Source organism: Colossoma macropomum, unplaced genomic scaffold (assembly GCF_904425465.1).
Source record: "Colossoma macropomum unplaced genomic scaffold, Colossoma_macropomum, whole genome shotgun sequence".
Classification (NCBI taxonomy): Eukaryota; Metazoa; Chordata; class Actinopteri; order Characiformes; family Serrasalmidae; genus Colossoma; species Colossoma macropomum.
Genome location: NW_023494786.1, coordinates 25,345,960 through 25,364,495, shown reverse-complemented (window position 1 = coordinate 25,364,495; position 18,536 = coordinate 25,345,960). Strand labels below are relative to the sequence as shown.

Here is an 18,536-nt window from a genome sequence, read left to right as displayed (position 1 = left end):
CTGTTAACAGTTCCTGCTAAGTACTATTAGAATGGAATTCCTGGACGTGAACTCACTTTGCAACAACCTTGAATTTAGATGGTATTTACTATGTACTGTTAGCACTGAAGATAGCATCACTGCCCAGATCAAACAAGTCAAAATGCCTTTTGCTTTAAGATATGTTAAAACTAGCGTGGTTGTTTCCAGGATTACAGGTTTTACAGTAAAGCGCACTCAGAATCCAGCACTGTGTTCAATCATGAACTAGACTCATTTTCTGCTCATGTGAGTCAACATTTTTTTTTGGACTGACATCCCAAATCTGCTGAGCAGTCATGAGTCATAAAAATGAGGTTTCGGGGGATTTTGGAACAGTTTAAATAGATCCATATTACACACATTCACAGAGATAACACTAATGAGGGCATTGGTGCATAAATGGACAGGAAACAGTCTAGATCAAAGGGGAATATCCTTTTTCTCACTGGTTAGTTAAATAATGGTTAACTTTATCATGGACTGAAGATACATGGGCGAAAGAAACAAGCAGACCTAGAATCCAGTAATCAAACTCCCAGAAAGTTTTAAAGTGCATGTAAACGCACATAAAAAAAACACACCAGTAAATATTTTTCTGATACTTTTTTTCTGTCCTGCTCAGATAAAAAATGTATTGCTCCAATGTTGCTCTTTGGCTCAAGAGACTTAATAGTGTTTTTTCTCAGGAGAATTAGAAGAAATAACGCTAGTCAAAAAGGAGACATGAGCTAGTTCTGGCATAGACAAAAATGCTAATAATTAATAATTAACAATAATAATTAACCCACAAGTTTTAGCTTTTCCGGGCAGCAGCTTTCACTCCAATAGAACTCTTAAGCCAGTAAATCCCAGCACAATTTGGTTTTACTAAAAAACTAAAGCCATGACAAGTTTTTTTTCTGAAGAATCAGGTCAGCCCGCATGGGCTATAACAGCAGAAGATCATGCCAGGCTCCACTTCTGTCAGTCAAGAACAGAAAGCTGAGGCTGTAGTGGGCAAACACTCACCAAAAGTGGACAGTTGAAGACTGTGTGGTCTTGTGAATCATCAGTTTCTGCTGAGGCACAAAGATGGTATGGATCAGAATTTGATGCCAACAGCTTGAATCCATGGACCCAATCTGCCTTGTGTCAATAGTCCAGGCTGGTGGAGGTGGTACAATGGTGTGGGGAAAGTTTTCTTGGCACACTTATTTTTTCCTGGGCCTATTAGTAACAATCAATCTTCACTTGCATGATACAATCGTGTCAGGATGGACCAGAATATCAAAGGAATGTTTCCAACATCTTGTGGAATTCATGCCACGAAGAATTGAGGCTGTTTTGAGAGCAGAGGGAGGCCCTGCTCAGTATGAGTATAGTGTTCCCAATAAAGTGGTTGGTGATCTGTTTATTTATATATATACACTGCAAAAAAGTGAAATCTGGGCATGTGAATGTATCTTAAATCTAGCTGTGTATTAAATATGTATTAGGTATATGTAGTATTTCTCATTTTGAGACTGTTGTAAGCTTGTTATAAGATTATTTAACTAATTTCTAGACATTTGTACTTGTTCTAAGTGATCGTATTAAGTTGAACGATCTCACCATGTTACCAGATAATTTTGCTTGCTGTAAAAAATATGCCTGAAACAGGCAAATTTATCAGCCAATATAGTGAGATAATTTAACTTACTACAATTTACAGATACAGTTTAAGATCCTTTTTCACACTTACAAAGCTCTCAGCAGTCTTGCTCCTTCCTATCTCTCTGACCTTCTCTAATCCTACAAGCCTACGGTCACTCCCAGTTCTTCTACTCCCTTCTGATTATGTGATCGAATCTTACAATAAGCTTGCAAAAATCTCAAAATGAGAAATATTAGATATGTTGACTAGATTTGAGATTTTTTCACTTGCCAAGATATATATTTTTGCAGTGTACTTTCATGTTTATTGTTGGCTTAGTTAATAACCCAGGTAAGAAGTACAGTTTATGGCTTTCAGTAAGTGAATGAATGAAGTATATCTGTAAAGAATGTTATCTAATTTCCCCTAGTTATATTTTAATCCCTAATAATTAGTTTTAATTTCTTTTTGTGTTTTGGTTTAGTACTCTTACTGGTATAGCGTGGTGTGCTGGTAGCAGTGGTGCTACCCACTACACTAACACTGCTTCAGAGTAACAAAGTTTATTTAGAGTAAATTAGAATCACAAGTAAATATTTGCACTAATAACAGCTCTAGAACCACCTTGAGGATTTCAGCACTAAACAGCACTTAAACCTGTCAGGTTTATCCTACATTTTTCTTGTTTTTATTTTTCCACCCTGAGATCTGCTTTTGATGTTTGTGTATGTATCGAAAACAGTAATAATTCACTTTTATGTTGCCTTTTTCCCACCTCTCTTTATCGCTTAGAATTAAACAGGCTGTTTTTCTTATCTTTACAACTCTTTATTCTCTTGATTCTTCTCTGTTGGTTTCAGCCCCTGTGCTGCTCTGCTGCTGCCCACACCTCTCCCTTAATTTTACTTAAGACAACAACAAGAGATGAATACGCTAAACAGACTTCAGTTTCTATACTGATAGATTCTGGATGTGCTAAGAAGGTACACTGCAGTTCTACGTTCCCTGGGTTCTATGTTTTTGGTCGCTATTTTTCCTTCTGGTTGAGTCAATATTCCACTGAAGTAACACTTTTGGATAACTGCGGTTTTAGCCTTTCTAGATACTCTACCCACCCCTGTGACATACATGAATGAATGGATGAATGAATGAATGGAGGGATGGATGAATGAAGCCTGATGTATCTATGCATCAGCCAATAGAATACTGTCTGAGACGGGGCTTCAGACAGTTATGAGAGTTGTCTTTCAGGGATTCTGCTCACATATTTAAGCAATATCTATAATGGAAAAAAAAAAACTTACCTTGACACAAACAGAGCTTGAAAATAATAAGGTGAAGCCATCTGTGACAGTTAAGATGCTAAAAATACAGACACTCATTTTTTGGGTTCTTTTTAAACTAGAAAATGGAAAATATTTTGTAGATACTGTATTCAGTATGGTTTTTGGGCACAACAAGAAGGTATAAAATGATATATTTATAGTTTTTTTTTTAGTTAATTGAAAGTTAATTGATTAACCCTTAAAATTAATGAAACAAATGAAACAAACAAACAAAAAACAGAAAGCTGAATCATTAAAGCCAACATGAGATGTTCTGGGTTTTAATTTTGTTATAATGTATTTAACTTTTGCCTACTTTAAAGCTTATTTCAACAATTTTTACAAATTAATTATGAACTCTATGAAATTATAGAGAACTAGCATCATATTACAGCGAGTGTTGATACATGTGTCTGAAAAGAAAAAACAGATTTTGTATTATTGAAGAAAGTAATTAAAACGACCAGCAGTACAAGTGAGAGATTATGATCATGCACACAGAAAAAGGACACTTCCATTGAGACTCTTAATTTACAATTTTAAACAAGCACACAGACGAGAGCGCCTGTTGGGACTCATATTTTGAAATCTAGCGTCTGTGTTGATGTTTTGTACGTGTGAGCAGCTTCACCTGTAGCTATGTGGGCTGTGTCCGAAATGTAACAAATGCTGCCTACTTAGGCAGTATTCTCAGGCAGGAAGACACCCAGTATAGTCTGAATCGACCGTTTGAGACGCTGGTTTCGGTTTCGGACACAGCCATGCAGTGAAGGCAGGCCAGTAAACACGGCGCAGAGGAAGAAGCAGTTCAGTTTCATTACCACCACCTTCTGCTCAGTGTTACAAGGACCTTCGGACTGAGAAAGACGGCAAGAGAAGAGCGCCAGGTAGTTTGGTAGCTCATTACTTGGGAACGTTTTAAAACGACTGTGTTTTTCCGGCTGTTTAAAATGGTAACGAGCGTTAGCAGCAGCTAGTTAGCAGTTAACGCTACAGCTGTGCTCTGTGGGCGACCGGTGATGATGGACGAGTGTCAAACTAGTTTAACTTCGTCTGGTTGTGTTTTACAGTACAAACACTGAAGTTCTGATAAGGTAACGATATGTGTGGAATATATACTAACATTATATGATATGAAAGTTTGAGATTATTCAGTTTATGACGGACTTGAATCAAAAACGTGATAAGACATCGCTTTTTTAGCTGCTGGTACTGAAAAGAACCCGTATGAAAACTAGCTAACCTATAGGACAGTCCCATTGTAGATACGCTGTAAATACTCTTTAATTAACGAAGACTGAACAGAAGAGCTATTGAACCTGAACTTGAAGCTGAATGTAATAGTTTCAGACTTGGAATCACTTTATTTCGTGTTCCACATACAGGGGATTTGTCCTGGTGAGTTAACCTAGCTAACATACCAAATAGATCAGACAAGCAAACAGGCTGTTATTAAATATTTAACTAAAGGAAAAAATAGTATGTCTGGTTTTGCTGGTTTTGATGGCCCTGAATCTTCTACCAGAGGGGAGTGGCTGGAACAGGTGATGTCCAGGATGAGATGGGTCAGCTGTTATTTTGCTGGCATGTTTCTCTTAAATCTAAACTGAACCTTAACCTCAACTCCAAGCGTAATCATAACCCTAAACCCGACCGTGACACTGTAGAAAAGCAAGTTTAACCAGTTTCAACAGATTGATGCTTAAGTAACCATCTGAGCATCTGTAGATGATCTGTAAGGGTCTATTGAAATAAAGTGGGCCTAGAATCTTATAGTAACTTACAGTAGAGGTTCTGTTGTTTACTACATTGTAGAGGTGGGTGTTATGGCAAAAATGTAATATCACGATACTGTAAGAACTTTTCACGATACGTGAAATTTTTTTCAGCTGTTTGATGAATTGTAAAAGACAAAGTAGTGCCACGTTATAGTATAGAAAATACTGTCAAAAACTACGTATTTAGTGATTTATTTTACACATTTTACACACAGTGCCACACCCAATTCACTTCAACAGTACTAATGATCAAACATGCAGTTGGGAAGTGTTTATAAGTACTGATGATATCCACGATATGCTTGGAAAAGCATATTGTGACATATCGTGGCGTAATTTATCACAATAATGATAAATACAGTCATACTGCCCATCCCTGCTATAGGACAATGCACCAGTATTATGAATTGTTACAAGGTGGTGTTACTGGGGGACAGAGATGAAAGTTTAATAATAATAATTATTATTATTATTAGTTCTTGTTGTATATACTGATATATATGTATTACTACACAGTGCACTAGAATGTTTGTAGATTGTCGTAGTGTTGCTATATACCTATTTTATAAAGAAATTTGTCAATATCTATATATCTATTCATGATATCTAGATAGCTAATGCAAAGAGATACAGGAAAAATAGCAAGGTACATAATTTTGCAGACTTTTAATTTGCTGTATAGTCAATAACTTGTTCGGAGCAGCTGTTTAAACTACTCTTTGTACCATATATTTAGTTTTTTTGGCTGTGCATGAACTATTTGTGTGTTTGCCAGGTGTGAAGATGGAGCAGGAGGCCTTGTCCAGTGCCCTGAGCTCTGTCAGTCTGGACCATAAGATGGACACCTTCAGGTTTGACTGATTGTCTGATATGTTCTGAACATGGTGATGTAAGACAGTAGCATGGCCTGAGCACAACGTTTCATATAGTCAGGATAAGCCTTGTTGTTCTGCTTCAGAAACTCAAGCTTTTTTAAGTTGTGTTTCAACACTCCAGATCCTCAGCGTGAACAGCACAACCTCTTTGTGGGCAAAATGAGAAGCTAGTGATGTAAGAAAAAAGTAAAGGATTAGACCTCAGTGATTAGGTTTCTCAACATGCACCAGGCAGAGCGAGTGGTTTCTATTTATGAGGGCCAAAGCGGGTCATATATGGGAGAAGTATGATGCTACAGGTTGTATAACACATTAAATGTATGCTGACTTCGCTCAGGTCCTTGTGTGTAGTTTATTTGATGTTATAGCTTGTAGAAGTAAAAATAAAAAAAAACTTTTTGAACTGTGACTTCTGAGAATCTGCTGTGTTCCATAAAGCTGAAGACTCTTTGAACTATAGTTCAGTATATGTAGTTCATTGTCACACCCACTAGAGAAGACTGAGGTCTGTAGCTGAAGACCTCTGTCACAGACAGTAATGCAAGAAAGTGGTTGCATGTTTCAAAAACCTCTGTGTGGACTGGACAGTGAAAAAGTACAGTGTGCAGAGTGCTTAGACCTTGAGATGTGTGAGTTAAGAGATAGAGAGAACACAAGAGGAAGTGCTTTATCATGAGTAACATCAAAGCTGTGGTTGCAGGCATGAATCAAAAGCAACAGTTAATAAAAAGGAAAGCAAAGACGCCCTAAACGTACACTACCACTCTAAAGTGTAGAATCATAAAAATACAGTATACGGTGCAGATTGAAATGCTCTAAACTATACACCTGAACATAAACTGATGGCTTATTCCTAATCTAGAGTATTTTGGGAACAGTATTATGACGGGGCAAAAAAGTAGTAAATGTTTATTGTTATTGTAATTTCCTCACAAATTGTTATGAATAGCTGTTTGATCAGAGAGACTTTGGCTCCGCTTTTCAAACATGAGACATTCTGGATATTTTAGATATTTAGATTTTAGGGACGCGCAATAATATCGATATAACATCTGCAGACGTGTGCTTAAAAAAATGCTACCGGACTGATGTTAATATTTGACAGGTAAATCAAACCAATATTTGGTGACGTATTTATTCAACTCTGGAAGAGCAGAACGTTGAGGTGACGCTACGCCAAAATGTCTGCATTTTATTCATTTTACTGCATTTTTTTACCCAAGTAAAAAGTTGGGACAGTGGATAAAATGCACATTAAAAGAAAGCAGTGATTTATAAATCAGCCCTTAACCTGCATTTGAATGAAAACAGTACAAACGTATCATAATGTTTTATCTTAGCAACTCATTGTTTCTTTGTAAATATTGTAAATATGTGCTGGTTCTGAAGTTGATGCCTGTAACATGTTCCAAAACAGTTAAGACAGGGACAGTTTAAGACTAGAAACATTGTGAATGTTCAAATAACATCTTAAGCAGGTGATGCAGTCATGGTTGGATATAAAAGGAGCATCCAGGAAAGGCTGAGTCCTTTATGAGCAAGGATGGGTTGAGGCTTGCAAATTTACCAAAAATGCCTCAGCAAAAATCCAGCAGTTTAAAAATAATGTTCTTCAACAAGCAGTTTTTTAGATATTAAGGTAGAAATTAAGTATTTTATATATTTCACCCTCTACTGTGGAAGTCATACATCACATGTAGTGAATAGTGATAGAGTTCACGAGTGAACCATTTCAACACAGCGCATATCAGGGCTCGGTTTGAAGGGTACTGTAAAGAGATGCCATTTTCCTGACACTTTCCAAAACTGCCAAACCCCATTCCCATCGCTTTTGGGTTGATGTTGTTGTATTACTTAAGTGAGGTGTGTGTATTTCTGGACATCTACCACCTTGTGGACTTTAGCTGCAATCCTAATGTAGCAGACCTGATCCAGGTAATAAAGGGCTCCAGGTGGCATCTGAACAGTAGAGCAAGCAGTGTTGGAGTCTCCAGGGTGGTTTATCTCAAGGCCTAGGATTGGGGACTCCTCTGACTTAAGATGTCCGGTTGTCTGGATACACTAATTCAATCCATTTTTAAGGTTTGCATACCAAGTTGCTTTGGATTCATTAAGACATATCAAACCAAGACGTTACGATTAAGCCAGATCATCCCTCTTGAACATTTTTTACAATTGCCCTTTGTGAGCCAACATTTTGGCCAGCATAATAAGCTAATATGTTAAGACATGACTGTGACGTAAAGCCTAAATTGTTTGTGTTTCTCACGTGGCTTTTCTTTGAGTCCAGTTACTTCTCTAAGCTGGTCCAAAGTCCAGCCCACTGCAGCCCTCACATTGTCCTTGCTGGGTGGGAAAGAGCTGCTGGCTGCTGAGACACTGGAACTAAGTTTCTTGCATTGGATACGCTTGAACTCAAAACTTCTCTAACAATTCTTCTTTTATGCTTGCTTTGCATCACTGCTTAGCAGAGCGACGGTCTTGTGCAGTAGCTTAATGCAGATACAGAGAGGTCGCCTTAGAGTTCATTGTGAATATTGGCCTTGAGCTACTTCTTCTTGAATTAGACGTGACTGTGGAGACGGACGCTGCGAGACAACATGGAAGAAATTAACGCACATTTCAGCACTAAGATGCGACCTCGCTCAGACAGCGTGGCTAGCACAGGCACTCAGTCCACGGGCAGCCGAATGCTACTGCGGCAGCGGCTGACCATGCTGATGACCTGTGTGGATGACCTGGACCCTAAAGACAAAATTCATGCCCAGGTGACCAAAACCCTTGACGGGGCTTTTCAAATCTGTGGACAGAGGGCTCAGCAACGCAAGAAAGATCAGTTCAGGTTGTCTATTTTGCAAGGTTTTAAAAGCTTTTATTTGGTTTATGGGCCTTTGCTTTCCTTCATGCCAGGAATCTGATGTTGGGCACAATCAATTTATTTTTCACAATAACATTTTATAATTTTTGGGAAAAAGAGTATAATAATGAAGCATTTGCCTGGTTTTCCTTCATGCTAGAAATTAAGCCTGCTTGATAAGGACAACTTACCAGTATTGTGATTATATTGCTGCATATTATAATTGTGAGATGCCTGGTAATATACACTGTAAGGTTATCCAATATTTCTTCTGAAATCAAGGGTATCAATTGGAAGTTTGTTCCCCTGTGCTGCCGTAACAGCCTCTACTCTTCTGGGAAGGCTTTACACTGTAAGTTGGACCATTGCTGTGAGGATTTTTAATTGCATTCAGCCACAAGAGCATCAGTGGGGTCAATTCCTATCAGGAATTGTCTGTTGGTGTCTTATGTGTTTTTTTTTCTTCTAACAAGAAAGAATGAGCACATTGATGAAGGTTTCGCCTGGAGCTTTTGTTTTTTCTGTGTCTATAATAGCCGTGTTTGTGTAACGCTGCAGACCTTTTTGTTTTTCTAAATAGTTTCTCATGAGCTGTGTTTTTAGATTGGTCGGGAAGAAGAGTGGCTTCTTGGAAAAAACCTGTTTGTGTCATTTATCAGCTCCAAAAATGGCTAAGATGGATAGGGCAGTCTGAGATCCTAATCTACGGTGTACTTTGCTTGGCATTTCTTGTGGCGATTAGTTGAAACAGTTATTGTTAATCACAGGAGTTATGAGGACCAGTAAGACTTTTACATACCAGACAGATTATTTAAGCGGGAAAGGAAGCTGAAAAATAGCTTCATTAAAGGTGTGTCAGGTTAAAGTATTTTACTCGAATTGCCTCATTCTTTCTGTCGCTCATACTTAATTTCTTTTTTCCCACAGGCTCTACATGGTCACATGGAATGTGGCTACAGCAGAGCCTCCTGATGATGTCACGTCACTGCTCCAGCTTAACTCCTCAAAGAAAGCGGACCTCTATGTGATCGGGTGAGCACCAAAGTGTTTAGAGTCAGGACGAAACATTTTTCACTGTCTTGGTCTTATAAACTGGCCATCGAATAACAAACATGCACCACATCATAGTCATAAATGCATTGTAGCACAGTCAAGTCATAATTCGTTCAGAAAGTCTGTGTCAGTTTTCACTTACATAACATTTTAAAGATATATTTTGGTTTAACTGGGTTAATTTTTTATAAAATACTATGAGAGTAAATCTCTTTTAGCTGCCATGACTGCAGCTCTAGCTTCCTTCATAGGAACAGTCAGGAATGTCATCAAAATCTGGATACTCATATGAACAAATTGTTCAGTAACTGTAGCTTTTTAGTGTTTTTTTTTATTTTTATTATTTGACTTATAGTTAGTTAGCTTTTTCTAGTTCAAAGCTGCAAAGAAAACATTATTTTTTTTATTTATAGGTATAAACAAGTGTCTATCTAAGCTACTGTTTATGTTCTTGTGTTCTTTCCTAGCCTACAGGAGGTGAGGGCAGCACCTCTGAAGTTTGTGATCGATCTGGTGTTTGGCGATTCCTGGAGTCACTTGTTCATGAACACGCTGGCCCCTCTGGGCTATGTTAAAGTAAAGAGTCTTTCACTTTTGTTCTCAGTGGTATCCAGTATGTTTTGGTCATTTCCCTGCTCAAACACACCTGACACAACTCATCTGTAATTGACAGGATTGTAGGTGCGTTTGAGCAGGGAAATCAACAAACTGTACTGGACATTGGCCATCCAGGATTGGAGTTGAATAACACTGGTATGAATGCTTGCTTACTGCTGTGGTATAGTGCACTACTGTGGATTACATTCATGGCTGTGGTGGCAAAAATGATATTTTGTGCTTTTAATATTCTCTGTGCTCTGTCATTTCCTTTATAATAACTAAACCAACATGGTCACATTCTCTATCCCGCCCTTTCCCAGGTGTCCTCCATACGAATGCAGGGCCTGCTCCTGCTGTTCTTTTCAAAGATAGAGCACGTCCCCTTCATCAGAGACATCCAGGTCACGTACACTCGCACTGGGATCTATGGGTACTGGGTAAGTTGAGTCAATGTGAATGAGCTGAGTTTACCAGTTAAAAAGTGAGCTCTGTGTGACAAGGTTCAATTCTGATTAAGAAAAATTAAACCTACCATCTTTTTAGCATCTAAATGATATAGCTTGTAATTCCAGATACAGTTGAGTACAAAAGTTTGCATCCTTTTACTTTGAAATGACAAAAGAAGTAAGACAAAGATCATCAAAAGTAAGAAATATTGTCAACTTTTGTACGATCTCAGGTGTAAAGTTAGTCCATTCTTGCTGGCATATTAACTCCAGTTCTACCAGATTGATGGGCTGTCTGTCTTGTACTGCTTACTTCAAATCTATCCATTCTGTTATATTCAGGTTTGGAGACTGGCAAGGCAAGGGTCTTTTAACCCTTGTCACAACTGACTTTAAGCTTTATGTTTTGGATCATTGTCTTGTAGCAGGATCCATCCATACTTCATTTATAGCTTTTTCACTGATGGTACGAGGCTTTGCTCTAAAATCTGTTCATATTGGACTGCATTCATTCTTTCTTCCACTTTCTGCAGAGCTCCAGTCCCTGATGCAGACATACACCCACAAAACATCAGTGTTAACATACCATGTTTTACTGTGGGAATGATGTTCTTATCCTTATAGGCACAGTTTTTTTTTCCTCGCCGCACATATCTGTGTGAATTGTGATCAATAAGTTCAATTTTGATCTCAAAAGACCACATAATATTGTTCGGAAATTCATCTGGTCTATTTATATGCTCTTTTGCATACTCTGTGCTGTCTTGTGTGTTGAAGTAAGCAGTGGCTTCCTGCATGCTTTTATCTCAAACAGTCCAGACTTGTGTAGACTGCACTTCAATGTGGAGACAGACTTTTTTAGGTCCCCTGCTGTTTGTTTTGGATTCTTACAGAGTTCTCGAGCTCTCTTTCCTGGCAGTTTGTTCACTTATTTTTCTTCCTCTTCCACTTCTTGGTAGAGTCTTCATGTGTCCACCTTTATTCCATTTCTGGATAATGGTCTTCACAGTTGCTACCGATTTGCCAAAATGCTTTGAAAACTTTTTACATCCCTCTCCAGCTCCTTTAAACATTTGTCATTTCCTTTTGAGGTGTTCAGACATCTGTTTTTACTGATCCCATCTTTGTTGCTCTCAGCAAACTGCTTAAAACTACTCCTGAAGACCTACCTACCTGCTAATTTAAACTACAAGCCTAATCTAACACATCTAATGCCACTTAACAAGCTGGCACTGATTTTCAAAGCTCAGACACTTAATTCTACATATTCAAGTTAAATTCTTTGAATTTTTATCAAAGGGGATGCAAACTTTTGAGCTTGCTAATATGGTCACTTTGAGCTGTTCTAACATGGACGCTATGAAAAGTTTTCAGAGAAAAACACCCTTAAATGAGTATGTAATGTTATTTTAAAGATTAATGATTAATAGAGACCAAATTTTGGATTAATTACAGATAATCTAAGGGGGATGCAAACTTTTGCACTCAACTGTAATGTCTTTTAATTTATTATTTATTGTGATTTTGATCTCTTCTATTGATGCCTGAATTAAAGCTCATAGTAAGAGGTGTATAAATCTGCCTGCCTATTCTTCTGATACTACTCTGTTTTTCCCAGGGTAATAAAGGGGGAGTGACCATCCGTCTGTCCTTCTATGGCCATATGCTCTGTTTCCTCAACTGTCACCTTGTTGCAGACATGAAATATGCGTCAGAAAGAGTGGATGAATTTGAGTACATCTTGGATTCCCAAACCTTCCAGGGGAAAAAAGCTCCCTCCGTTTTAGACCACAAGTCAGTGACCATTACCATAATATGATGCATAGCATTCTATATGTTGGATTTGATAGTTTTGTCTGTTCAGTTGTGTTGCTAATGTAGACTTTCTGCTGTTTAGGGTGCTCTTCTGGTTTGGAGATTTGAATTTCCGTATTGAGGACCATGGGATGCATTTCATTCGAAACTGCATCACAAGCAAGAATTTCAACTCGCTGTGGTCCAAAGACCAGGTACATGCTGAGAAGGGTTATACTGTTATTGGATAAATGATCACATGTGATATTTAGTATATACATGTTGTTTTGCTATTTTTAAATGGGTTTTTAGATCAAGCTTTGCCCTTTAACTCTTTTACTCCCCAGCTAACTGTGATGAAGGAGAAGGTGCCTAAACTGCAGCAGTTTGAAGAAGGACCTCTTGATTTTCAACCCACTTATAAATTTGACTTGAACTCTGATAACTATGACTCAAGGTAGGTAGCTTTACTTGTTTTACTTCTTGAATTTTACGAACAAATACACAAACACTAACTCAGCATTGCAGACTGGTTTTATGGACATAGTAGTTAAAAGAAAAGCTTAATGCTTTGTCTGTAAATGCTTTGTTTTGTACTTAATGTTGTTGTCATTTAACCTAATGAGAAATTGTAGTGCACAGCCAGGTTTTAATCAAAATACGTAACTTATTTATAACAGACTCCTAAAATGTTAGAGTCTCTGATAATGCTCAGTTTCTATATTTAAATACCAGATTGCTGAGCTGGGCTGAGTTGTTATAAGTAGTCGATTCTATGCAGGTTATAAACAATGATGGCTAATTGGCTACCATGTTACGTTTGTTATACAACAATAAAACTTGCATCTGGCATTTGAAAGAAAGCTACATACGATGAATGGTGTCCTAACCGTGTGGCCTTTTGCATGTATACAGAAAAAAGTTCATTTGAAATGAATAACATGTTCTAAATATAAGTATTCACGTTAAATGCATGGACAGGTCAGTTAAGGTGATGCTTTACCAACACTTTATTTGAAAGAATCCCTTGTAATCTCCCACAGCTCTGTTTCCTTCTAGGTTGTCATGTTTGTTCTTTCTTGCCCTTGCAGGGTACAGAAGGCTTGGTTTGGTCTTAAGTAAGCTTTAAATTTCCCCATCTTCTCTCTCACTGGCAAACCCTCACTTATGCTTCCCTATCACTCTTCCCTAAAGTCCACTTTCACTCTGGTTTATGGAAACAATACATTAGTGTTCCTGTCCAGAGCTGAAGTTATTTTCTAACCACGTACTGGCCGCATTAACACAGGCCAACCCTATTTCACATTTCTCCGGGTGAACCTTTTCCTCCTGTAACATCGCCGTGTCCCGTTGTGTGTTGAGGCTTAATGCCTCAATAAGGTGATTGTACATAAGATGATTATAGATGTAATAACGTGGGTTATACATAAGCTGATTATAGAAATAGTAAGTATGATGGAATGTGTCTGATTCAGTTGACTCTGTTTTTTCCTGAGGAGGTGTACGTTATTGTTCATAAGACATATGCTCCATGTGAGATACAGTGTTCTGCAAAATTCATAGACCACCTTTTATTTATTTAATTTATTTAAGTACAAGTACAAGACAATGGGAAAATGAGTGAAAAATGGGAGTTTTCAAAACTTGAGGTAAAAAAAAAAAAAAAATTATAAATAACAGATACAGGGAAAATGGGACTCCTAACAACCATGCAAGACGTGGTAGACCACAAAACCATCAGATTAACAGCACTGCTTTCATCTTTAAGAGAGGGGGGAAAATTAAGGTCCACTCTTGCTTCAGATCTGAAAAAAGTCAACAGATATTTCTGTTCGTCTTTCCACTGTGAGAAGACAACTCAGTGCTGTGAGTCTGAAAGGATGGGTGGCTGTTCAGAAGTCAAATTGTGGAAAAAAGAAAAAAAATACAAATTAAACAAAGAAGCTGCTGGTGCTCTCAGAACAATGGACTGACTAGCCCAGAATCCAAATGTGTACATCATTGAATGTGTTTGGGATTACTTGGGTGTAATAAAGGCAAAAGAAAAAAGGCAATTTGTTTGCATGATATTTAGTTCTTGAGGCTTCTGTGTAATTTTCTGTTCACTATGTTTTTTCTTCTGTTTTTTTCTGCAACTGAAAAATTAATATCTTTTACTTAATGGCAGTTTTGATGGGAAATTAAATAAATGAAGGGTGGTCTGTGACTTTTGCACAGTATTGTATGCTAAAGGCTCACCTAGTTAAAAAGAAATCGTTAGGTTGGGTGCTTTATTTCAAATATTGAACCTCCCTTGACTCTAACTGACCAGTCAGAGAAGGAGTGGCTGGCCTGCTGTCCGCCTCTCACCTCTCGTTACTTCTGTGTGCACCTGTTTGTCTATACATAATTAACCCTGCATACACAATATGTGGTGGTGTGTCACATGTTTAGTCACATTTATGTCTCTCATCCAATCCAACAGCAACAACATACTCCATTGCCTAATTGCCCAAATGAGTGGGTTTCCCCAGAGCATTGTAACAGAAAGCTAATCTTAAAGGAATGCTCCAGTACTCTAGTCTCAACCTAATCTCCTTTGTATGTATGTAGCATGTATGTATGTGGATGTAGCATGCAGTTAATTAACATAGACAATAATTCAATCCATTTCCCCGTACTTTCTGTAAAATAACAGAAAACCTCTTGACGCAGAGGACATTTATAGTAGTAGCCAATAAGCAAATGCTGTCAAAAATTATTTCCATAGTAATCGACTGTGTGCTACTGATGTGGGAGATAGAAATAAAGTTGAAAATGCTTGAGTATTCCTTTAATATCACTCTAAGTACCTTTAATAGTTTCTGAACATCTCTTAATAATTTACTATACTTTTGCAAAACTGTGTTCGAGCACTCAGTTTTTTAGTTCCCCAAACAGTACAATAAGTCATTCACAGCACACATTCTCTTTTTTTTTCCACTCCGTTTTTCACTGCTTAGTGTGAAAAAGCGGAGGCCTGCGTGGTGTGATCGGATTCTGTGGCGGGTCAAGTCCAGGCCACCCCCACCTGAGGACATTTTCGAAGAGGATGATGATGATGCAGCCAAAGAGAAGAAGAAGGAGCTGCTAGAGGATCTGGTGGAGAAATACCCTCTGAAAGTGGTCCAGGACAGTTACACCAGCAACATGGAGTATGGCGTCAGCGACCATAAGCCTGTCATTGGCATCTTCAGACTGGAGGTGATCCTTAGTTTCTCTTCATTTGTTAAAGAAGTAGTTCAGTGAAAAAATCAAATGTACACAATATTTCAAATCATTCTAAATGCAGTCGATCATCCGAGATGCTTGGTGTCTGAACTGTGCTTCGTTAGTTTTGCTTTGAACCTGTAAAGCTAATGTGGCTAATAAGTGATGGAAGCTTTTGTACACCAGATAGCTTTGTGCAAACTGCATGCAATCGTTACACACATGCCTCAAACTGCATCAAGTTGTTAAAATTTAATTCAGTTTCTGCACAATTGTTGAGATGTAAACAAAGTCAGTCAGAGTGGTTTGATGTGAAATTGCTAGTTGTAGAGAAACGTATTATCTCAAAATTCTTTACACTGGTATTGATAGTAGCTAGGGGTCGCAGTGTGTACAGTGCAAGTGACCAGTGAACATACATATGTTTTCTGAGTTTTTAACATGTAATGTTGAGATTTGTAAAATATTGGTAAACCTAAAAAATCTAAGTTTTCTTTGGGGACTATTTTGCCTTGTTAACACCTTGCATGTACCCCTACAGCAGGAATTGATTAAAAAAAAAGCTTCATCTCAAATCTATCATAACACAGTGTCTCAGACATGAAGCAGTGCATTCCTAACAATTTCATGTAATAACGTCCTGCGAGGTAGCTTTTAGAGACATTAAACATTCTATCAGCACCACTGTGAACGGTTCTGTCTGGACTCTGAATTACTTGGTTTACATCTTAACCACTTTGCTTTGCAGAAATATCAAGTGATCTTAAATAGACTTGTTTGAGTGTTTTTTGACACTGTGTAACATGCAGATATCTATGGCACAAGTAACCAATTGACTCTCACATCAAAACAAAGAACCAAAAAGGCCACAAAAATGAAAAATTTCAAGGCTGAGATCATGTTTTCCTGTATTTGCCCGACATGGTGCTCAAGTGCAAGGTGTGTGAGTCATTTGCTTACTTTTGCCATGTTCAGTTGTTTGTTTACCTATGCACCCAAGTTCAAACTAATAGTAGTCACTGCATTTGAAGATGCCTATATTTAGAATTTTATAAAAGTGAACAAAATTCAGTCAGGATGGCTCCTGCTACTGTTTTTAGTTATGATTAAGCCTTTTTACTCTATAACGACCTGGGCAATAGCAGTATAACCCTGTCCTTTCCCTGTTTAGCTGAGGAAGGTATACGACATTCCACTGGTGCGTCTGTGTGCTGAAGGTGACTGGAGTGCAGATATGGACGCCTTGGTGTCTTATAGCCCACTGCAGCCCTTCCCCTCCAGTGCCTGGGACTGGATTGGCCTTTATAAGGTCAGACTTTATAGCAGCACTTGACAACCTCAGTAAAACAGAAGGGGAAGAAAAGTGACTTGCTTATGTCTCTTCTGACTTGCTGTACTGAGGAGTGACAGAAGATCTCTTTCCCCAGGTTGGATTCAGAAGCATTAGTGACTACATCACCTACACCTGGGTAAAGGATGACCAAGTGGCCTTCAATGATGAGGTCGTACAGGTAGCATTCCTCACTGCTTCCATTAACAGTCTGCCCCTTGCAGACAAACATACTTGAGAGTTTTTTAATGATTTTTATTTCCTTCATCTACTTCAGGTTTATGTAAGCAAGGAGGAGATTCCAGTCAAAGGGGGAGAATGTGTGCTCTGCTACTACAGTAGTAACTTGCAATGCATTGTGGGAGTTAGTGAACCTTTTAAAGTGAGTACATTAACAGTTATATGCTTCCTATGCACATATTTCTCTGTGTCATCTATATGAATAATGAATTCTCAGCATGTAAAAATTAGTTTGAATGCTTTTAATACTAGAACTTAGCATGCAGTTTAATTACATGTCAGTTATTTTATATGGACATCTGTTATGTCTGTTTCAGGTTCATGAGTCCAGAGCAGCCATTGAAGAAGGAGTATTGCCTGAGAATATTAATGGACTGGACCAGGCAGTGGCCAGTTAAGACCATGTGGTTTGCCTTTTTACCAACATGCACTTTCAGAGTGCTCAGTGTTGGATGCTCTTTAACTACTTCTTGCTTCAGAAATAGCATCGATATGTGGAGGCATTCAAGCAAGTGCAATTTTATCAGAACACTGCTTAGAGTGTTTTACTGATTCTGTGATTTGTTTCGTTCTCCGTTTTTTTTTTTTTTGCGTCATTTCTGCTACTGTACCTTTTAACAGTGATATTTGGTCCACTATGGCCCATAATTGTTTTAATTGTAAATCCTCTAAGCAGAGTAAAAAACTGCCAAAGAAATGTAATCAAGTTCCTACAGACCTTTTCTACAATAGCTTCTGCTTTGCGTCAAGAATTTGTTACATTTAGCCTTACAGTCACTGTAATATCGGAAAACCTTTGTGTTTGTTTTATCTAACTTTTACAGGTTTTACATCTTTTTCTCCCTCCATTCAACTCCATCGTGTTAATGTACTGTAATCATTCTCATCAGTATTATTGTCACTTTGTCATTCTATTTCATTTAAATCAGATCTGTTACAACGAAGTACAAGTGCTGCGCACAAAAGGATTATTAGAAAAAGGTCCGAATTTGCACTGATTTCTTTGACGTGTAGTTTGTGTGAAATAATTTACAATTTGTGTAAGTAAGTAACATCACATGTACATGAAATCGGGTGAGAAATGAAGCATTGATTTATTTTATTTCGCGCTGTTATTCTTGAACTGTATGAGGTGTGGTCTTAATCTTGTCTCAAGCCAGATATACTACTGGTAATAACAGATATACTGTTTTATTTATGTATACTGTGTTATGTTATTTAAATATAAGGCACACAGATTTATTGGCAATTTACTGTATTTATACTTGTGTTGTACAAAAGATGTAAATCATTAGTCTCTGTTTAAACCAGTAACGTTTTCTAAATATGTTCATATGCATAGCAGCGTTGTGGAATTTAATTCAAATAAAATTATTA

General features: G+C 37.8%; 1 protein-coding gene across 3 annotated transcripts; it reads left to right on the top strand.

Moving 5' to 3' along the window:
- The first annotated feature begins 3,645 nt into the window (after positions 1–3,645).
- Positions 3,646–18,527, top strand: inpp5ka (inositol polyphosphate-5-phosphatase Ka). Of its 3 annotated transcripts, none has more exons than XM_036564804.1 (14): positions 3,646–3,845; positions 5,512–5,587; positions 9,396–9,500; positions 9,989–10,097; positions 10,442–10,558; positions 12,186–12,361; positions 12,465–12,576; positions 12,709–12,818; positions 13,453–13,479; positions 15,343–15,583; positions 16,761–16,898; positions 17,017–17,091; positions 17,197–17,301; positions 17,477–18,527. In XM_036564804.1, exons 2-14 carry the CDS (start codon positions 5,520–5,522, stop codon positions 17,555–17,557), a joined length of 1,464 nt encoding a protein of 487 aa, XP_036420697.1. In that variant the 5' UTR covers positions 3,646–3,845; positions 5,512–5,519; the 3' UTR covers positions 17,558–18,527. The 3 variants fall into 3 exon arrangements, with proteins under 3 accessions (XP_036420697.1, XP_036420705.1, XP_036420711.1); XM_036564818.1 differs by having other exon boundaries at positions 3,761–3,845; positions 17,017–17,100; XM_036564812.1 differs by lacking the exon at positions 13,453–13,479 and having other exon boundaries at positions 3,657–3,845; positions 17,017–17,100; positions 17,477–18,526.
- Positions 18,528–18,536: the final 9 nt, after the last annotated feature.